The sequence below is a fragment of the Lathamus discolor genome, chromosome 3 (genome assembly GCF_037157495.1).
Source record: "Lathamus discolor isolate bLatDis1 chromosome 3, bLatDis1.hap1, whole genome shotgun sequence".
Taxonomy (NCBI): Eukaryota; Metazoa; Chordata; class Aves; order Psittaciformes; family Psittacidae; genus Lathamus; species Lathamus discolor.
In genome coordinates this window covers 117,442,697-117,465,086 of record NC_088886.1, presented here as the reverse complement: position 1 = coordinate 117,465,086, position 22,390 = coordinate 117,442,697, and the positions used below count along the sequence as shown (strand labels likewise).

General features: G+C 43.7%; 1 protein-coding gene and 1 non-coding gene across 2 annotated transcripts; both read left to right on the top strand.

The window, feature by feature from the left end:
* The first annotated feature begins 248 nt into the window (after positions 1–248).
* Positions 249–12,261, top strand: LOC136011206 (carnosine N-methyltransferase 2). The gene is made up of 8 exons (XM_065672845.1): positions 249–359; positions 2,546–2,607; positions 4,004–4,142; positions 6,430–6,482; positions 9,552–9,659; positions 9,766–9,896; positions 10,877–10,970; positions 11,762–12,261. Exons 1-8 carry the CDS (start codon positions 334–336, stop codon positions 12,115–12,117), a joined length of 969 nt encoding a protein of 322 aa, XP_065528917.1. The 5' UTR covers positions 249–333; the 3' UTR covers positions 12,118–12,261.
* Positions 12,262–18,969: 6,708 nt separating this feature from the next.
* Positions 18,970–19,073, top strand: LOC136012479 (U6 spliceosomal RNA). Its single transcript, XR_010611781.1, has one exon. It is a non-coding gene; the product is annotated as a U6 spliceosomal RNA (small nuclear RNA).
* The last annotated feature ends 3,317 nt before the right edge of the window (positions 19,074–22,390 follow it).

Sequence of the window (22,390 nt, the reverse complement as noted above, 5' to 3'; positions counted from 1 at the left end):
TCTGTTCCTTTTGTTTCCCTCCCCTTGAAAACAGCGCAGCTGCCGTGCGACGAGGACAGCCCCGCAGACGTCAGGCCTTGTGCACTGCCCGCCCCGGCCCTTGCTCCTTCCTCACAGAGCTCAGGTTTCCCCTTCCCTGTGCAGTGACGCTGCCTGTCCCAACAGGTGCCGGCGGAGCTGCGGACACGCCAGGGTCACCACCTCCATCGTGCCGGGTTGAATGGCCGGCACGGAGCGGGGCAGCAGGTGGACATGCTAACATAGGGACCAGGTACCTGGCCAGCCCCCAGCCCCTGCCCAGCCACCGTGTCCCAGCAGGGCACGTGCCACGCCATGGACCCCGTCCCAGAGATGAAGAGGTATGTGGATTTTGGAAGGGAGCGAGGGTGCAAGTTTTGCCACCATCCGGCTGGGTGTCAGAGCCAGCCCCTGCTGTCCCTGTGTCACGGATGGATGTGTGCAAGATGGGAGTAACAGCAGATGTGCCCATGTCCTGGGAGGGATGGGGTCTAAACCAGCCTTTGTGAGGAGACCTTCAGTCCCTTAGCAGCTGAAGTTTAGGTGGAATGGTGAGTTATAAAGATGTTCTTGCAATTTGTGTCGCTAGAAACATCTTGAATTTAGTGACTTTTTCAACTTAAAGGTGTGGCGTCATTTAAAGTGGCACTGTGAATTCTCTCTGCGCCCTGCACCTACACTCAGTAATGCAACCTGCTCAGTTCAGGGAGGTAAAGAGGTTTACCTTGCTAACATTGAGCTCTGACTTGGCAAGGAACCATGTCAGGACCATTTGCCCACGAGCATCCTGTTCCCTGACAGCCACTGCTCCAGTCTTGCTGTTGTGTATTGGGGTCCTGGGATGGGCAGCTAGATTTTAAGCCAGATTTTAGAGGAAGTCCATTTGTTCCTAGCAGTAATTAAGCCTGTTTCACCTTCCCAGCAACAAGTGTTAATCTTAGAAACCCTGCCTGGGGAGAAATGGCAAAAGTCTCGGTGGAAGAGTTACCTTGGCATCATCCATCCTGGTGAATACTTGTGCTGCAGCCTATGCAGGTCACCTGGCAGGTCTCCTGGGATGGCTGGAAACATTTGACCGGTCGGGAATGGAGTTTGTATTCTGGGACCCCAAGAGTAGTTCCTCTCTGCACAGGGGAAGGCACACTGCCCTTCAGCATTTTAGTAGGAGATTTATTCTGAAAACCATCTTGCTTGGTTCAGCCAGCTGAGAGTACAGAATAGTCCTCTGTTTTGATAGGCAAAGACAGAAGAGGTTAGAGGGTTGAGTGGGGACTGGGGGAACTGACCTGCAGCCAAGCTGGAGCTCACGGAGGTGGGCTGACTTCAGCTTCTGTGAAGTCTTTTCTGGGGAGAGGTGAGGTCAAGGCGGTGGAACCGAGACCTTTGACATACCTTGTGGGAGCCAAGTACACGACTTTGGCAGTGAACTCAGATGAAAACAACTGGTGTTGTAGGACTCCAGCAGCGTCCCGGCATCTCCAAGACTTCTGGGACATCTTAGTCTTTCCTTTCCTTCATCAACCAAAGCAGTGTGTTATTTGCACATGTGACCACTCCCTTGCTACTTGCTAGCACAGTCATTACATATTCGTATCTCAGAGACCCACTGCAAGACTCCTGTCTTTCTTTTCTGCCTCTTGGCTCATCGCTTATCATGAAGCATTTTCTAACAGCAAAGCTTTGGGAGCAGAAACGTGTCTAAACCCAGGTTATACAGGAATATCACCTCTAAGTCTTGCTGTGCATCTTGATTTTGAAATGTGGTTACCCAGAAGATGACTGTTCCCCTTGCATAGATAACCTCACCCCAACACTTCCTTTGCAGAATTGGGGTCCTTGCTCCAATTTAATTTCATCCCTTCCTTTTGCTAGTGGCACCTCATCCCTGTTTTGTAGATGAGGCGCACTGTCAAAGGAAAATGAAGATGTGACTTCATTGCTGGAAATCATCACAAAACCCCCCTAAACTAAGAATGAAAACACGCGACTGAGTGAAAACATTTATTGTCAAATGGCCTTTTTCCCCTTGAGTCCTGTACCTTCTACAAGTCATCAAGGTGGTATTTGCAGACAGGAAAATCCTACGTTTTTTTAAAAAAAGTCACAGCAGAAAGATCCATGAAACTTTGGGCACGCAGATCTTTTAGCACTTCAGATGCTGAAGCTCACTATAGCCTTTTCCTTATTTCACTGCTATTTCTTTTACTCCGTTCATGATTAAAGGTTTCACAGAGTTTGTATGCAATATCCACTGTATTGACTGCGTAATGATTCTTCAGAGGCAGGAAAAGCTGCCACAGCACATCTCAGACAAGCACTGGTGCAGGTGGCCAGTCTGTTGCTGATACTTACGGGTGATCAGCTAACTGAGAAATTTTGACTTTCTTTAGTCAAATACAAACAGTATTGACTATCAGACAAGGAAAATTTGTCCTGGAGCGTCTTCTCTTTGTTCTGCATTTTCAATGCAGCTTCAAAAAAGCATGCAGGTTCTTCAAATAACTGAAGTGCTATACTTTCCTTACAGGAATAGGTTCCCCAGCATGAACTTTGAAGCAGAGATTCTGACAGCTCCACACGATAACTCAGGTATTTGGGAGAAAAAGAAAAAAATAAAGAGATTAAAGTAAAATACCCACTCAGCTTGCTATCACTGCAAACATGTTTGAGTTCTTATGGAGTGAGAGATTGATTAAAAAATAAAACAAAACAACAATACCCCAGGATGCTAAACTGACTGCAATTCAGGTGATTTCAGGTTTCAGGGTGTATGTCAAAGTGTTGAGGATAGATGTTGGTATACTTATCTCCAATAGCGCTGGATACATGTAGGGTCTCCCTACATGCCTACCAGAAACACAGCTGCCAATGACATGTGATTTGGAAACAGCACAGTTCCGTATAAGACATACACAGTTTTCTTACTAGTGCAACTAAAAGCTGATGATTAAACAGCAGCTCCTCAAAAGGCAAAACTGAGGATGAGGATGTCCTGCTGAGTTCTGTCCTTCATTCTCATTTTATTTAGGAGGAAAAGCTGATTTTTTTCCCATTGAATGCTACCTTTCCTATGCTGATCTCACATGTTGAGGCTGGCACTATAACTGCCTTCCTACTGCAGCACTCTGAGATAGACCCCAGGGCGAGTACTCAGCTCATGGAATCTTCTCGTGAGCCTCAGGTTTCCTGTTGCTCCTCAGACCCAAGCAGTTGGTTAGAGCAGAGCTGTCCTTAGAATGAGACAGTGATAAAGTGGGTCTTTGCAGAAACTGCTTGCAACCTGGGTGTTCAGAGCTAGACCTCTTGTTCTCAGCCACGCACGTTTAAGCACGAGCCTATTCAGATGAAATGCTTTTGCTGCCAGTGTCCCTCCTGCCCACGACCTGCAGTTCCTAGTGAGAAATTCACCTCTCTGGCAGTACATTGCAGTCCCATGCTGACAAGATTCAGAAATTAGGTGTTTGGTGTTGACTATATTTGCTTCAGCTGCAGGTGGCAGTTTTTGTGTTGCCTCATCCCTAACAGCAAGTGTGCCAACAGCTGGTGATTTCAGTTACACCATCCAGCATACGTGTGAGCGATGGCCCCTCCAGGTTTGGACCTGCTAGGCAATTTCCTTCACGTTCTTGCCTTGATTCTTTCAGAAAAACTCTCCAGTTACCTCCCTTTCTGTAAACTCCGTACCCCATATCTGGCTAAGCATTTTGGAGACATTTTCCTCAGGCTGACCTGTAGTAATAAAGCACTTAACAAATATGCGGATAGAAAAGGACATCTAAGAATAATTTTCAAAACCTGATTGTGAACAGGTTGGAAAGTGTTAACTTTAGCCCACCTGCATGAATGGCTCCTAGCCCATGTGTCCTCTGTACCATATTCCCAAACCTCTGGCTTCTTCTGTGTTGGGTTTCTTCCACAAGGTAAGTGCTTTGATCCTTCACTTGCCTTGGAACCACTAACATACCATTTGTATTTGTTTCTCAAGAGCTATATGTGATCCCTTCCATGAGAAGTCTCACAGCTGAGGAGTATGTAGAGGCCTTCAAGTCATTTTTGGATCATTCAACAGAGCACCAGTGCATGGATGAGTTCAACAAGAAAGAATTGCCCAACATCATGGCGGGGTAAGAAAGCACTTCCACCAAGGTGGGAAAGGCATATGTTGTCCTGGAAGGGCAACCTGCATTCAAGGATCAGAAAACATGTTTATGGACTTTTTGGAGCAGGAATGAACTTTTAATGCTATTCATTTTTAAGTCCCTTAATTGTGGTCTCTAGGATTGAAATGGTTTAAGCCCAGTCAGCAACTAAGTACTATGCAGCTGCTTGCTCACCCCCCTCCCTGTCCCGGTGGGATGGGGATAAGAATCAGAAAAAGGTAAAACCTGTGGGTTGACATAAGAATAATTTAATAATTGAAATTAAGTAAAATATTATGATGATAACAACAGCAACAACATTAATATTAGTAATTGTAATAATAATAATAATAGCACTAATGTAATGAAAAGGGAAACAACAAAAAGAGAAATAGAATTCCCCAAAAAAACAAGTGATGGACAATACAATTGCTTATCACCCTGTGACCAATACTCTGCCTAATACAAGCAACTGTCAGTCCCTCCATGCAAACTCCCCCCCAGTTTGTACACTGGGCATGACACGCTGTGGTATGGAATACCCCTTTGGCTAGTTTGGGTCAGGTGTCCTGTCTCTGTTTCCTCTTGGCTTCTTGTGCCCCTCCTCACTGGCAAAGCATGAGACTGACAAGATCAGTCACTGAGACAAGATCAGGGTAACAACTGAAACATTGGTGTGTTATCAGCATTGCTCCCAGATTAAATCCAAAACTAAGCACTGCACCAGCTACTAGGAAGAAAATTATCCCAGCCAAAACCAGAACAAGGGTATTCTGTTTAATGACTCCAGAATACATGCCATTGCAACTAATACACTGCATTGCCTCTCAGCTTATCTTGAGGAAAGAATCAAGACCTAATTTTCATGTCCATCCTTTTTCATTAGCTGATTTTCCAAGGATTAAAGATTTTGGGGTTTTTGTTTGTTTCTTTCAAAAGAAAGATCTCTTGTGCTCTCTCCCTGCATTTGGGACTTCATCACACATCAGCCCAAACAGAAACACATCTCTAATTCCCTTCTAGTGACTAATTCTTGGTTTTCTCAATCCCCTAAGACCTCCTTATTTCTCTCCTAAGTCGATTTGCATTGCTTAAGTACCAAATGATAATCAGTTTGTGAAGTATTGATGTAATATATTAACACTGGATATCTGCAGATAGTTTTAGAACAGCCTAGATACAAACCACATGAAAGCCCTTTCAAGTTGGGTAATTTTTGGCTGTTACAGAAACTCTATTCTCCATTGAGAAAAAAAATTAGGCAGTCAAAATTTATTCTCCATATCAGATATATATAAAAAGTAAGCATTAAAATAATAATAAAAAATAATTTGTATTGGGAAATGTAATTGAATTATTTATGTGAATTTTAAATTATGTAAAACATTGTAGCTTCCTATGATGATGGTTATGGGCCTGTCAAAGGGTCTTGGCCCTAGTTAGGGCTAAGCTCTTGACTAACATCCTCCAGGATTTACTACTTGTTCTCCTCTTGTTGAATCATTTCTGTGGAGTCTCCTGAGATTGTGTATGGGAAACTCAATCACCCTGTACGGTCCATGCCTCAAAGCAGTACAAGGCCATAAAGCATGTGGGAGCAGTAACGAGCCTCTGGCCTGGGCTACTCCTCCTCCAGCCAGGCTGTAATTATATATTCTGCTATGAACCACGTGATTGGCATTTTTTTGGTCTTCTCAAAAGTAATATTTCTAAGATAAAAAACGTTGAAGATTCTGACTTTCCCTCCCAATTTCAAATCAAGGTTGATTTTGAAAAGACAGAATTTCCAATAATCTTTTACTTCCTCTGGGTATTTATGTCCAATATTGGAAAATCAAACTTCTCTCCCCCAGGTGCATAGGTTTTGCTTTGGCTTGCCTTGTCCCTGCATGCCCAGCAGTGCCCATCCCAGCCAGGCACAGCACTGCTACCCCCAAAGAGAACCCCTCACCCTGGGATTCCCTGAGGCATTTTTCCATGGTGCCATTTACTGCATGAAGTACTGGCACTTACTTACTACATTCTGGCAAAGGATGAGAAACACTATGTCCTGTTGCCTACTGTACTTTGATATGTGAGCTTGCTCATATGGAGCTGGCTCCCACCATGCAGCTGGTTATAGCTGCTTTCCAAAGTGATGCTTGAATTTCTAGCCCAATTCATGTGGCAAAACAGGAAAATATCCAGGCAAATGTCACATCTGAGATACTAGAATTGAAACATAAAGTCGTGTGACATATTGTGGTTAAGTAATATGTATTTATAATTTCAGTCTCGGCAATGGAAAATCAACTATAAATGTTCTGGGCGTTGGAAGTGGCACAGGTAAGGAGCTTAGCAGCACTCCTGATGACAGAGGCTGGGGGGTCCCTATGGGTTGCAGAAGGCGATGCCAAAATTCTGAGCAAATCAGGTTTTAATAACAGTGTTTCTCATTGAGGCAGTGAATGGCAATATGGGGTGTGGAGCCAGGATGAGAGAAATGTTCCCCTCCCTCCCTTTCACATCTCCCTTCTGAAACACTGCTTCTCAAGTCTTTCTGAGAAGTAAGATGAGTGGGATGATTTTGGTTTAGTCTGTTCCTCTTGGTTACTCTCACCTGGCTTTGTATGTCTCAAAGCAAGAACTGGGTTAGGTATGACAGCATCTTCAAACCTCATCAGAGAGAATTAAAGAGATCTGAGCGGTTTGTTCCACCCTAAGTCCTATCTTAGACTATCCCATCTGAAAGGATCTCTCTTTCTGCTTTGCTTTTAGGGATCCCAGAGGCCAAAGCTGGGCGATGCTCTGCTCCAGGTGGTGCAAACCACCATTAGCATGGGGCTGCTTCAGCTTTTCCAAGATGTGTGTTTTTGTTACTACTTTGTTTATATCCAGTGATAAGTAAGGTTTAACCGCAAATGGTATGTCCCTCTAGAGAGAAACCCATGTTTTGGAAAATAGCTTTGAAGCTGTTCTAAATGAATTTGTGTTTAAAATAAAAAAGCGATGAAACATCCAACTTTGCTCCTAGGGAAACTGGGGATAAATAAGAAGTAGAGAAAAGAAGTGGCAGTTTGATTTGTCAGAGTTTGCTTTTGCTTTCAAAAGTATTTTCAGATGAATGTTAAGCGCTAATACTTTCAAATTAAAGTATTTTTCTCACTTTTTCTTTTTCTTTTTTTTATTCCTTGTTTTCCTGAGTGAGAGAAAAATAGCATTAAACTGTTTTCCCCAGCTGGGAATATTTTGGAGCATATGAGAAAGCAAGCAGGAAGAAATCACTCAGTTCTCAATTGCATTCTATTTTCATTAAGTATTACAAACCCAAAATTCTGACTCCAGGAAAACACAAGGGGAAAATGAACTTTTTGCACAGTCTTAATTTTTCTTTATTTCCTTTTCAGAAGGTGTTTTAATAGAAAAGTAAAACCTTTAAAATGTCCTGGGTTTCCTGCCCCTCACAGATGACATGGTACAGAGTTGCACCCCCTCAGCTTGCCCACAGCTGCAAGAGCTGAACTTCTGTGGCCAGGCAGGGACTAAGCTGGGATGGCATTGAGCAAAAGGTTATATCTGATCCCTGACCTTTTCAGGCTTGGACTCTGATTTCACAGAGCCCCCAGAATTAATTTAGTTGATGAAAATATTAATGGGGATTAGGGACTGACTCTACATCCTAAAATACTGTTGTCAGCTCCAGATCACATTTTCTCATTCGCCCTATGTTTACCCATGTCTGGTTTAACTCTCTGGGCTGTAATCTCCCAGTTAGTGAGGCATGGGCTGCTCTTTGCAGAGGGGTTTCACTTGTGCTTCACCCTCACTGTGGTTAGTACTGAAGAGCTGCTGGCAGAGCAAGCTGGCACAAATTCCTGCTCTGAACCACTGTATTTTACTGCTAGTTTTTGCAGATACCCCAGATGAGGACACTATTCACTGCTCTTGCAAAGACTGGATTAGGGTATTTTACAGAGATGGAGTCAAAAACCCCACCCAAGCAACTTTTATGAAAAGCATTTGCTGTGATACACCTATTTGCTACCAAGAGTGGCTCCAGGGCATGGGGTAGTGATGCTTTACCTCCTGCCTGCCCTGAGCCTGCAAGGAGCCCCTGTCAGCACCTCTAATTGCTGGTGCTCCCCATCACAGGCACATACTAACTGGCATTTAGGACTGCCTAAAATGAATCAGCTCCTTCCTATAGGGATCTTCCATCCTGTCAACTATTGGTCCATGCACCCACCTTCAACATATGCACCCGCAGCCTCTTTCCTTGTACTTTTGGCCAGCCCTGCTCTGCTGCCACTGCATTCCTCAGGGGTCTTGGTTATTTTTTCTCCAATTTCAAAAGGCTCTCCCTTCCTTGGATGTCCCTGTAGTGCTGGCATGGCTTCTGTTTCCCTCCTTGAATTCTATTTACTGCAACACCTGTCAAAGATGAAGACTTTTCTCATAGCTTGTACGTCAGCTAGGGAAGATGCAGTATTTAATATCAAGACCTCTGTGTGTGGCATTTACATGTGCAGGCCTATTTTTAGGCCCCACCATAAGCTACAGACAGGATTCATGCAGAGGTCCACTTAAGGTGGTCACCTTTGCTGTTTGTTTCTGTAGTCCCAGATGACCAGAGGTTCTTTGTACACTTGGTGTATTGTGGCCTTTCTGGGAGAAAACAGGAGTGACCTGCATCACTTCAAAAGAGGCTGGAAATTTCCCAGGATAAGACAGGATGCTGCTTGCTCCTTCAGAGCTGAGACAGCAACAGAGGAGCACCAACAGCTAAGTTTGCAGGGTACCTACACACAAATATGTGAGTTTCTATTTGCAGCTCCAAAAATCAGTCAATGCTCAGAGCTGAGACCAGGTGGCTGGTCCCTGAAGAGGGAAGATCCAAGTTACTGCATGTCAATGGGTCTTTCCTCTTGCCATGCTGCTCCCTGAGTCTGGGAGCTGTGTCACACCCGAACAACCATCACATCCCTGTGGCACTGCCCAAGGCATGGACCACCCTGTGCCATGCTGAAGTTACACAGTTGTGCCAACTGGTTCCTTGCATCGATTCAAACTGTGGTTTTGTGGAAACTAATGCTTCCTGGTTGTTTTTTCTAAATACTGACCTTTGATTATTTTGACCTGTTTGTCCCATGACACAGAGTAATGCCACTAGCAGGTTTCTGCACTGTTGCTTATCTCTTCCTTGTTCTTAGTCTTATCTGTAACGATATGTTACCTCAAGCAATCAAATATCACGGTAAGGCTACCACTGGGCTCGATGCCACCATGCAGGCTGCAAGGTAGAAGGTGCCTCCCTTCTGCCTGGGGGATTTCACAGCAGGGAGGTGGCAGGTACACTGCATCTTTTCATCACATTTAAGCACTTTTTGAAGCAATGATTTCATGTTTATTGAATAGGTGAGCAGGATTTGAAAATGATCAGGATACTGCAGGCTGCACACCCAGGTGTCCTTATTGACAATGAAATTGTAGAGCCCAACCCACAACATGTGGCAGCTTACAAAGGTAAGGCTACACCTTCTGCCTGGGGTACATCAAGAATTCTTTATTTGAATGATGAGTTTTTCTGCTGTTCCGGGAAAATCATCTTTTTCTACTACTTTTTAAACAGAGTTGGTGAATCAAGCTCCAGACCTGGAAAATGTCTCTTTTAGTTGGCACCAGCTCACTTCCTCAGAGTATGAACAACAGGTGAAAGAGAAAGGTGTACACAAGAAATTTGACTTCATCCATATGATCCAGGTAATGGAGTATTGTTTTAATATAGGAGTGTTAGCTTTAGCCACTCCCTTCATTTCTGCTGTATGCATGAAGTTAGGGGACCAGAGCTGAGCACTGGTCTCACTGAGCTCTCCCATGAGCCATAACTTCTGCAGCAGTTATACAAACATCAAACCTCATTCTCTATGCACCCTGGTTTTGGTCTCTGCTTTGTACTGGTTTAACCGTGTATGGGAGATAATAAAACAGGACAAGTCTCAGGCTGTCACACAGAAACCAACAATCATACTTTGCTGCTGCAAAAGACCTTGATTGTTTTGCCTTATCAGAGTCGTCTGGGTAGCACTGAAGAGAAAGTTTAGTGGAAGAACACCTGTGTCAGGTTTTGGGTCAGAAATGGTGCTGCTGTGTCTCTGATACTGATGACACTGCTGTTGTATGTGCAAAATAATATTTTGTAAAAAAACTGTTATTCTTTTGCTTTAGTGGCTTTTCTTTCCTTTTGCTGTCATTACATCCTGCTTTCATTTCATAAAAGCTGATTTCACAACCAGAAAGTGTTTCGGGGATTTGATGGACGGGTCAAGTTACAAGTCCCGGTGGCAGCCTTTGAGATGAGCCCTGCTTTGCCTTAGCGCAAATTCCTCAATATCTGGAAGAGACCCATCCTACCCATGTCCCAGGCATGTCTGAGAAATGCCCCTGGTGATAAGGACCACCCACACAAACCAGGAGACTCCCCTCTGTGGGCATGTCAGTACCTGGCTGGTGGCCGAAGCTGAGCAGAAGGTCCCTGGGTCTGCCCCCTGGCTGTTGGTGCCAGCAGAGAGCTGGTGATGCTCAGTCCTGTGGGGCATCCTTAAATGTGCATGCTGAGTCAGGACAGGCTGGGAAGCAACTGTGAAGTAGCTAAAGCCAACTCTATAAAGTGTTTAAGCCTTTGAAGGGGCATTGCACTGTGAAGGAGGAATAATGGCTGTGTGTAACTCTGCCACTTATAGATGCTGTACCGTGTGGAGGATATTCCCAGTACTATCAAGTTTTTCCACAGCTGCCTTGACCATCATGGTAAACTCCTGATCATAATTTTATCAGGTAAGAGGCACCTTTACTTTTTGCTTCTCAGGATTTCAGTAGCGCTTATTCTTCTAGAGTAATTAGATAAAACCAGTGCTGTATTTCATAGGGAGCATGTAACCTTGGGCTTAGGCTCTTGGACCCCAATATCTGGTGGGACCCCTTTGTGGCATTGTTTCCATGCTTATTAAATAGATAAATAGCTCCATAACTAAAAGAGACCTCCTGCTGTGAAATTACTAGCTAGAGAGAAGTGTGGCTATTCATGAATGAGAGTCAAACCTTCATGGTGAAATCATCGCTGTAAAAACATTACCTGAGCTCTGGGAGGACCTATCTTTGGAGGTAGGCTTCTTCCCCATGTTTGCCTTTGATACTCCCTCTCATGTTGCTGGTAGGCTGTTTCACTTGCTAGCTTGGACCATCTTTTTCAGCTATGTATTCTTCGATATGCACTTAAATTTGAGGTTTAATATATAAAACACCTACAGTATTCTAGCAAAGGGCACGTAATAGGTAGTGTGCATGTGCAGCCTCAGCACACTGGTACCTCTGTGTGTAATCCTTCTAGCCAAATCCAGTGCCTGAGGCCATCTCCCATGAATTTTCTTCTAATGCGAGAGTTCTGGAAGAAGTGGAGAGACCACAGGTTTACCTCTCTCTGGTGTGGATATTTATAAGTGGACTCAAGTAAGGGGAAAGCTCTGGCTCAGCAGCAAGGGAGCATTTCAAACTCATTTAATAGTTGCATTGGCTGGTGTTTGACTGCTTTGGCTTTGCAAAAGTAACCTTTCCTCCTGTTCTGTCAGACAGTAGTGGATGGGCCAGCTTATGGAAGAAGTACAGACACTGTTTGCCTTCCACGGACAGTGGCCACTACATCACCTCCAACGGCATCACAGATATTTTGAAGAGACTTGGTATTGAATACTGCATTTATGAATTCCCGTCAGGCTGGGATATCACCGAGTGCTTTATCGATGGGGACCCGGTTGGAGGCTGCATGATGGATTTCCTGACGGGGACAAAAAACTTCCTGGGCACGGCCCCCCCAGGTCTGCGGCAGCAGCTGCAGGAGGCTCTCTGCCAGCCAGAGTGCAGCAGCAAAAAGGACGGGAGGATCATCTTCAGCAACAACCTGAGTATGATTGTGGTTGATTCCTAGAGTCCGGACCAACTGTAGAAGACAAGTTAGGGTGGGTATGGAGGCAATGCAGTTGCAGAAGTGTGTAGCATAGAAGGCAACTCACAGGCAAGAAGGTGAGAAAGTGAGGCTCAGCTGCAGCCTCTCATTCACAGCCAGGGTCAGCAGAGCCACCTGTGACACCAGAGATGAGCTCTTTGTCCTGCTGAGGTCATCGGGGCCAAGATTTCACTCTGGCTATTCAGTCATAGAATCATAGAATGGTTTGGGTTGGAAGGGACCTTAAAGATCATCTATTTCCAACCTCCCTGTCTCGGGCAGGGACACTTCTGCTACACCAGGTCCTAGTCTAGCCCTAGGAAAACATTTTGCATACAGTAAAGAGTTTCACCTCACTAAAAGCCTACAGGGACTTGGTTTTTGATAGTATGCGTCCTGTCTGTGCTTTTGACACTGGGATTTCCACTTTTTTATAGAGCCAGCATGTTTACATATCTTAAGACGTGTCTATATGACCAGGTGCTGTTTTTCAGCTGGGATGAAGCTGCAGGCCCTGTGCTGGCTGCATAGAGACCCACTGCTTCCAGCTGTGCCAGGGCAAGAATGGAAAGGTGTCCCTACTGCTTTGCAACCAAGTAATGTGCCTTGCTGCACCCAGATATGAGATGTAAGTTGCTCTGAGCTAGGCTGTTTCACGTGGGGGTATCAGTGTAGGTATTTACTGCCAAAATCATCTCAGCACCTCACAATATAGGCATGCCTTAAAAAATTACCAGTTATTATGTTTGGAGATGTTTTTGGATCCCAGGACAATAGCTGCCCTGTGTTCTTTCAGGCAGACATTAATTTAGTTACTTTCTTACTACTGTTTTTCTCCATTTAAAATAAAAGCAATCTTAAACCAAAAAGGTCACATTTTTTTTCTGCACATGTGGGCTGACAGAAAATGAAGAGCAAAGAAGTTATTTAGTTAAAAACAAAACAAAACAAAACCGCAAAATGCCATTTTATGGAAACATTAGGGGTTTCTTGTGAGAAAGATGGGCCTGAGGATGTGGAAAAGCTGTGAGTGAGCTGCAGCTTGTCCTTGTGCTGCATCTGCAGAAGGGAGCTTGGCTCACTCGAAGCCGCATCACTGCAGTGCAGCAAAACAGAACCGACGTTACTTAAATATAATGTATGTAGTTAAGATGTTAATACAGGTAAGTTAAGACTATTTCCACAGGGACCTGAGTTGTTCAAAGGGCTGAAGGATGTGCCGCCGCGGCCCGGCTCTAGAGGGAGATGCTGCACGGAATGTTAGTGGGGCTTCGCACTGCATTGTTTCGTCGTGCTGTGCCTGAGTGCAGGGGGGAAAGCTGCCTGCAGTCCCGCTGGCTTCATTGCAAATAGCTCTCAGGGCAGGAAGCACCAGCTCAGATACCTGCAGGCACAGAGCCTGCCACTATAAACTGATTTTTCCGTGCTTAAGCTTCTGTGTGTACCCTAAGGGGCTGCCTTAGTGATGCCTGTTCTTAAACAAAAGGCTTGTTTCAGCATCATGAGCACGCGGGTCAGCACATTGGCTTGTAAACTATTGCATGTCATGATCCCAATAAACCTACCTGCAGCCCACACACCATCTCTCTGCCCAGATAGACTGACCAGTATCAGTGTCCATATCTGAAAAGGTAATGTCAGTTCACACAGTCATTGTGGCTCTACTTTGTCCTTTGTTTTTTCGGGGTTTGGTTTGGTTTTTGCTTGTTTGGGTTGTTTTGGGTTTGAGTGGGGTTTTTATTAATTATTTAATTTTGTTTGGTTTGGTTTTTCTTGTTTGAGTTTCTGTTTTGGTTGGTTGGTTTGCAGTTTTTTTTTTCATATCTTTTTGACATGCAGCCATTTGTCCTGCAACTACTGTAAGGAATAAAAGAGAAAAGCAATGGAAAACTGATAGCGTAATATCATCTCTCTGTCTGGACTGCAGCACACTGATCTGTAAGTACTACTGCTGTCAGTCTAAGAAACATCAGTCAAAACTGGACAGTCTCCTCCAGAGTACTCCATACCTATGCACAAGCCTTTCATTTTGATCCATTTTATTTTTTATTCTGAAGGTATCTACCTCCTTTGCTCGTGCTTGTTTGCAGCACTGGGCAGCAAGTGTACAGCTGGGCTGTTGGGCAGACTCTCAGCACTGCTCTCATCAGTGTTCTCCTTCCACGGTTAATGCCCATGGTATATTTCCAAGTGTTGGTGATGTCTCTGTCTCTATGTGGTAGATTAAAAAGAAAACCAAAATATACCAAAAAATCAGTCTTGCTTTTCAAGCTCCAAAGAACCATCCACCTGTTAGGCTTTGCAGACATTTGGAACAGCCCATGTTCCCCCAGATCTTCCCCAAACCAAGAGGTTTTTACCCCTCCTTGGAGTTTTCTGTGCAGACAGACATGTTTCCGGTAAGCAGATACTCAGCAAAACCTGTAAGCACCAAATTTACCCACAACATTGTAAATCAATGTGCAAATGCTCAGAAGAAAAGGAACTCTTCAAAGCAGACTCTTTAGTGACAGCCTAAGGAGATGAAACAGGGCAGCCCATTAAAAACATGACTGCTTAATGCTTTATCTGTATTTTTTCTTTTGATTCTTGAAAGCAAGTTATTTAACGACAATCCTGCCTGTTCACCTGGAACAAATGCTATCCTAAGTGTCTGTTCCATTTATGTATATACATATTTATTCTTGGGCGAATACGCTTTTTAATAACTACTTGTGCTTTCTAAAATAGGCTCTCCTCCCACAGAGAACTTCTGCCTGCGCTTTCCCGGCAGCCGTATGCAGCAGCGCAGTTGGGTCTGCGTGGCCACGAGGGGGCCGCAGCAGCCAGCGGATTAAATCCGCCTCCCCGCACACTTGAGATGCTGAGCTGGAGGCAGAGCAAGCAGCCAGGCAGGCGGATGGGGCACTTCTTTAGCTCAGCTTTCTTTGCTGGGTCACTGCGGTTGGGGACCACGCTTTTTTCTTCTTGAGAGTCATGTTCTTGATGCCAAGCTCCAGGTCGTAAATAAGTCAAAATTGCACAGCAGAGGTGCCAACAAGGGCTGCACAGGTTTTGTTCGTGGGTTGTTTTTTTGTCCCCACGCAAAGACTGAAATGCTGCAGCTTGGCTGCCTCTCAAGCTGCAGAGAGCTAACCAGGCACTGCGGCTGACCGGGGCAGAAAAACACAAGGAAGGGGCTGTCAGGAGCAAGAGATTGCTTCTGCTTTACCTTTGAGTTGAATTAAGCTCAGTCCAGGATGACCCCTACCCCTCAGTGAGTTTCATGGCAATTCCTAGTGCTGCAGTTAGGAAGGAGCAGGTCCAGGGCTCTCTGAGGGGTCTCTGTCAGCATGATAGCTTGCTCCAGCCCAAAGCGAATGCTTTTGTGTACAACATGTAGTAAGCTGCTGTGTGTACTCTGGAGTAGAAGTAATGTCTACAAAACCCAAACTGCATTATTTTTAAATGCTTCAGCTGCAGGTTTTATCCTTACTTCAAGTTAATAATATGCCTATTTCAATGGCATGTCATTGCTCTGATTGTGTATTACAGCCTCTTAAAAATGAGTTACAGAAAGCAGCTCTTTATAATATCAAGGAAGGAGAATTTGTTTTTATTCTGGGCTTGTATTTAGTTTTGGGGGCTGAATGGTTTCCATGAACATTATGAGGGGAATGAAAGTAGCACAGGAACTGGAAAATCTAATAGCTCTTTTCCAAATAATCCCATTGAAAGACAAGCTCAGTGGAGCATATATTGAAAAAAATAAAATTAACCTCAATCAGGGAGCAAAACATAAAAATACAGATGCTGACTTCCTCCTCACATCCTTCAATATTTGCCCATAGAAATATAGATCAAGGATATAGAAAATCTTCGGTTACTCCATGCATTCTTCATAAATAAATACCTCAAATAAATGCATGTTTGTACAGTGAGATCTCTAATGACCATGAGCCATACAGCATCTGTATTAATAGTTTTCATTGAGACACCAAGCTTTGTCCTATAGTCTTCAGATTTGGGATGCTAGTTCTGGAGGTCCCTTGAGTGAAGAAACCTAAGGCACAATCTAGATGTGGTGGAGAGGCTGCCGCAAGGTTGTACTTAGGAAATCCCAGGAAGACTCAGGACATGCTTATTAGCCTAGAAAATAGGTTTCCATCTGCCCTTAATCCATGCATGGTTGAGAGCTGTTTCCTGGAAAATATTGTCAGACAGTCCTTGGTAGGAACAGAATTTGGGTTTCCTGAGAGACTGACTGTTCTCAACGAGCTTTGTGGTGGGAAGGGCACGAGTAACTGTGAGCTCAACATGCAGTGTCTTTTGATCGAGTTAGCCCTGATGACCCAAACCATAAACCATCTCTGCATGCTCCGTACCCAGCAGAGGAGGCAGCAAAAGCCAGACAACTCTCCCTGAAGCTGCTGGTTGTGCGTCTGTGTACTGGTGACAGGATCATACTGACCTTCCTGGAGCTTACAAAGGCCTTCATAGGTCATAATTCTAAGGTGTTTATCATGCTACTTTTTTAAGTACAGTATTTTTTGAAGGTCATATCCTCCAGACTGAGAAGAAATATCCAAACCAAGTCTAAAATATCTTTGTTGTTAACCATTGCTCCTTGGAGTCATTCAACCCCAGTACTGAAGTATCAACAGAAACCTAAACCTTGCTAGATGGCAAGAATCCTGGTTAGGTCTCCAAAGACCTCTATGGACCAGTGCATGGTCCCTCTACTATGTACCAAGCTGCTGGGACACCTGACAGCAACAGCCTGGAAATCTCCTTGTTTTTGTACAATGGATGGCTCTAAAAGCCCCCTTATCAACGCAAAGGTTCCATTCAATCAGTCCTAAACCAGGAAAACAAATAAACTGACAGCTTATCCCTCTAATACAAATACGTTCATGTGATCTGCTTGGCACGGGAGCTGGGGCTGCAGCCTGGGCACCCAGAGGACATTGTGCAGCAGCCCTCCTTACACTGTCTTATTTAAGGCTGCTGGTTTTAGCTAAAGCAGCAGCTGATGCAAAATGTAGGATATGTGATGTGCATTCCATTCTCCTTTAGCATCTTGTTCTCCTTTAGCATCCTTTAGCATCTTGTTAAAAATAAATTTAATCATAAAAGTCCCTCAGAGAGAAGTGTTTGGAGTACAAGTTAGAGCTGGAAAGATCTTAGGTCTGACCAGGGTTTGTAGAACATGTGAGACAGCTGGATCCCAGATGGGCTTTTCTTCTTGTCTCTGAGAAGGAACAGGGAAGAGAAGAACAGGAGTTTCATTTCCACTAGTTGCTTCTTGATAGTCTGATGACACTTCTGATAAGACCTGCTAGCAAGCTGGTAGAGAAAACATATGTTTTGTCATACACTGTAATCATGGTACCTCTTGTGAATTTAGAACTGTGATAAAGAAATTTTCAGAGCAGTTTCTAAGTCCCTATTGCTTTGTTAACATTTTTTAGCATCCTATTAATCACTTTCTATGTATCTGTCAACAGCTGATATTATGGATTAAAGAAGATTACAGCTCATTGCTCCAGTGGCTGTTTTCTTTAGGATTTAACTGTATGGGCACTTTGCCATTGACTTCACTATGACAAGACCAAGTCCCTTGATTTTATGAACACTTTTCAATGCTTTCCTGACTCAGAGTGGGTTTACTTTACAAGATATTTAAATGATCATCCAGAGGGTAAATGTTTTTATTTTATTATTTCTGGAAAGGCTAATACACTTTCAGTGCTGAACAAACAGTGTGTAAGATCTTGATTTGCAGATGTTTTCATGTAGATAAATGTTGACTTTGGTTTGACATGCTTGTGCAGATCGTGTCATTTGCTGCTTAGGAAAAGGAAACAATATTTCAAAAACCTCAGATTAAAATTCTACAGATTTAATATACTTATCTCATAGACCTTCTCAATTATTTACTACCAACTACGGGTAGTTGATTTTGCATATCAGTTATCCACTTTGGGATGCAAAGAAATCCCTGTGACTCACATGATCCAACACAGTGCAGAAGTAATTAACACTGGAGAATCAAACAACTCAACTGTGAACAACCTTCAGTCTAAAAATTATTCACCCAAACTCACCCCCTTGTGCCAGGACTTGTTCTTGTACACGCTTAAAAATAACAAAGACAACAGCACAAATTTCAGCCTGGAGATCTTTCCTGAGCTTATTTAATTCTTACAGCTTCCCTCCAAGGTCTTGCTCTTCCCAGCTCCCTTCTTCAGCAGAGCATCCCTGGCTCCATGGCCTTATGTCAAGGCAGACAAATCAAGGAAAACTTTCCTCCTGTGCTCAGGGGATGTGGGGTCATGGCCAACCCCCAAAGTGCCTCACTTGCAATTCCTGGCAAAAGTTAATGCAGATTTTTGGCTTCAGAGCCTAAAGTGATATGAAACAAAAGACATGTGCCCATCTGAGCGTTTCACTAGGAGTGTCTCACCTGATTAGAAATGCCTTAAAACAACAAGCACTGCTAGCAAGTACCTTCACTGCACCTTGTATAAATTATTCCTGAGCTACTGCTTAATGTTTATTAATATTTTTAACACTTTTGAAATTTTGAACTAAGGACATTAATATGAGCTGTACTACAAAGCCAGGTAAAGGTATTAATGGGAGAATAAACTTGCTTTCTCATCTGTATGGGTGAGTTGTATTTCATGTCCCTGTACATATAGAGCAGCAGCCTCACCCCTCCAGCAAATATGGTCCCCAAATTCATTCTTGTTCTGAATTTAAGAAGAATTTGAATTCTTCCAATTTAAACAAATCTTCCAATTCCATCACTCAGCAACAAAATGCTTTTGAAAATAATTACCATTTATACTGGTAGCTTCGGCAGCACATATACTAAAACTGGAACGATACAGAGAAGACTAACATGGCCCCTGCACAAGGATGACACACAAAGTCATGAAGCGTTCCATATTCAAAGGATTGTGTTACAATGGTCCCTGAAAAATGTAGGAATATATGAAATTTCATCCAGGCTCAGGCAAAGACTGCACCTGACCAGAATCCTGTCCTGTCTAGGGAGGGAAGGAAAGTGGGGAATATAGAAAATAGTCAGTCTGCTATGACATCTTTCTTTTTCTTCCTCCATCTTCCCCTCCTGTTTGGCAACCTGTCAGTGAGGGACTGCAGGCTACATCCAGGCAATCACACCTCCTCCTTGCTTTTCCTCATTAATTTGCCTAATTAGTTTCCACATATTTTGCAAAGATGAGCAGCAAACAAATCCTTTCCAATGCCTCTCCATAGCCACTTTCCATCTTGGTGAATAATCTCTTCTTTTTTTTGATTTCCATTTAATGTGAGGACCATCTGGCCTCTGCAAACATGACAGCTCAGCCCTGCTCTTTGTGTCAGGCCTGCAATGAACTGGATGGCACTTGTTTCACCATAGAGTCACCACCTCCTTGGTGTTGTGAGGTAGTAAGAACAGTGTGAAGAAGAAAATCAGCGAGGAAGAGAAACAACCCTTACCAGCCCCAGCACTGATGGCCCAGGGGACGAGGTGGGTACTGTGAGCCAGCCAGGAGATGCTCCCTAACATCGCAAGGGGAAGAGATGGAGGAAAAGCTTTTTGATCACACATTTGAGTCCTCTGGGGAAAAACACATGAACTCATCACAACGACACTGAGTGTGTTTCCAGCTGACAGTTAACAGTTGGCAAAGCAGAATTGGTGGGTTGGCGGTTGGCTGTCAGTGACTGCTTATGTTTTTTTCCATCAGGTATAGTAATTTTATTATCAGTCTTCAGTTATTCTGAGGGCAGGACATCAGCATCGTGGTGTAGGATGCTGCTTTTTGGTGGGCTGGGTTTAGGCAGGACTTTGCCTCTGTGCTAGGTGAACCTGCCTTCTTTGAAAGCCCATACGGCAGGTTTGTCAGGGCTGGTCGTGACTCCTGGTGTGCCACTCTGCTCCTTGATGTGCCATTGACATTCATGTACACCCTGACTTTGTCTGATCTGTCATCTTCTGCTTACAAAATCAAGCTAGAAATCATATCACAGGGTACCTGCTGTTAAAAACTTGACTGTTCAATAGAGAAACCTTTAAATCTGAGCATGCAAAGAGAAGTTCATTTTTGTAATTAGTAGCTCTCCCTGTCATCAGGAGAGCTGCATTTTGCATGGGGCCCTGCCACAGGCTTTCCCAGTCTGGCCATAATCCCTTCTTCTTGCTGGACCCCAGTTTTCCGTCTTTAAAATCTTCCTTTCCTTGCAGGCAGGTCGTAAGGCTAGATCCATTACTATAAGTGAGAGGCTTTATTACTGAGGTGAATAAGTGTCATGCCAATACAATAGTAATAATAAATAACTTCTCTGAAAGTATAAAAGGGTCTGACATTATTAATTGCATTTCAAGCACTTGCAGTGTGTGTGGACTGGAACTGAATGCAGAACATACAGCAGATTTTTCTCATGCTCACATTTTTTTCACTTTGGAAACAAATGTTTTTTATTCAACTGAAATGTCCTTGGTGCATTGACCCAGCAAGAAACCTCGCACCTGTACAAGTCCCCATCACTCCAGTTGGGGTTCAGATTACTCTGCTGGGGGGGCAAAGGTGGAGGGGAACTCCTCTGAGAAGCAAGGGAGGTCTCACTTGATCCTGTAAGCTTTTCTGTTAGTGTGCTTCCAGAATTGCTTCCTATTTCCCCCACAACATTCATTTCAGACCCTTTTCATCTGTGGTTATGAGTCAGTGAAATGAAAGGCTTCCCAAGAGCAACTTGCCAGGATACACAGGCGAAGGAGGCTTTCTGTGTTGTTCTCATCAGGGCCCTTCTGAAATACCTGCTCATAACAGCAACCCAGGACTTTGGCATCAAAGCCCCAGTGCTGCCCCAAAGCACCTTTGATGTGCCCTTAACTGCTGCCTTTACATAATTTACTGCCTTTACATGCCTCTAATCATGAGGCCCCTCTGCCTCTCTCACCCCTTTCTGCTTTCATCCCGCAAAGATGGAAATAAATCCTTTAGCTAACATGTACCTAAGCAGATAATATTTAAATGCTGCAGGGAAATAAGATCTACAAAAGCAAACCCTGCAGGAGCAGGGCACACATCCTTGCTTTTGGGCAAGGGACACAACTCAAGTGTCCTACATGCCAGCTTACCATCACTTCTCCCAGTGGGTCCCGCACCATCCCTCTTCTCCAGCGAGGCCAGGAGAGCCACCTGTCAGACCCCAGGCTTCTTTCAGCCCTTCAAGAACATGATGATCTGCTGGTGACACCTTGCAAAGGGAACTGTCTTCCTCAAATGGGATGAAAAAAAAAACCCCTAACTTTGCTTCACCTGCAAAGGTTTCTCAGGATCAATGTCCTGCAGAACACTGAAAGCCCCTTCCCTCACTGACAACCATTACTTCTTTTTGCCATGTGATGGAAAGCTATGAAAGTATTTTTGTGTTTTCTGGGTTTTTGGGTTTTGGTACTGGGGGTTTTGTTGTGTTTTTTTCCTGGTAAAATTTTCAGTGTAAAGCCATTCTCTTCATGTCTTTTGCTTTCATGCGTTCCAGAGACATTTACTGCCTGGGTGAAATTGACCTTGAGAAATTTCAGCTTGAAAAATGAAAATCTGGGGGAAGTACTTAAACATAGAAACCCCAAATTTAGAATAAAATAAATTAGAAAACCTTCAAGGTGGCAGGTTTCTCCTGTTATAATCATATGACTCAAAAGCCTTATAACATGCATCCCACTAAGTAGCAATAGAAAATCCTGAGCTCTTTAAAACTAATATCTTTCCTTCCTAAAATACTTTGCATGTCAGTTAAATCTTATCTGAAAGAGAAGGAAATTACAACATCTACAAAACCTTACTTGATGCTGCCATCGTTGTACAGGAGAAAGACCCCACTTAAAAAGCTTAGACAAATGCAAACCATGCACTTTGCAATGTCATTCATATAAAAAATTGATAAGACCTAATCCTCAGCGATTTCCAAATTTCACAGGGCTGATTGCACAAGCAGAAATACAGCACTGGCATCAAACTCTTCCTCTTCTAAAGAGTTGGAAACTTTATTTTCTTTTTCCTTTAACAATGAATGCAAATGCTCTAAATCTTCTCAGTCCCAAGTAGAGATGGTGTTAGATGACTTCAACAGGAGGCAATGCTTTTAGATGCTTATAAAAATTTGATTTCATACATCTTTCCTGCAGGCTATTATTCAGTGATGAGTGTGTAGAGGGCCTTCACAATGCCCAAAAAGTGACTTAAGCTCTTTGTTA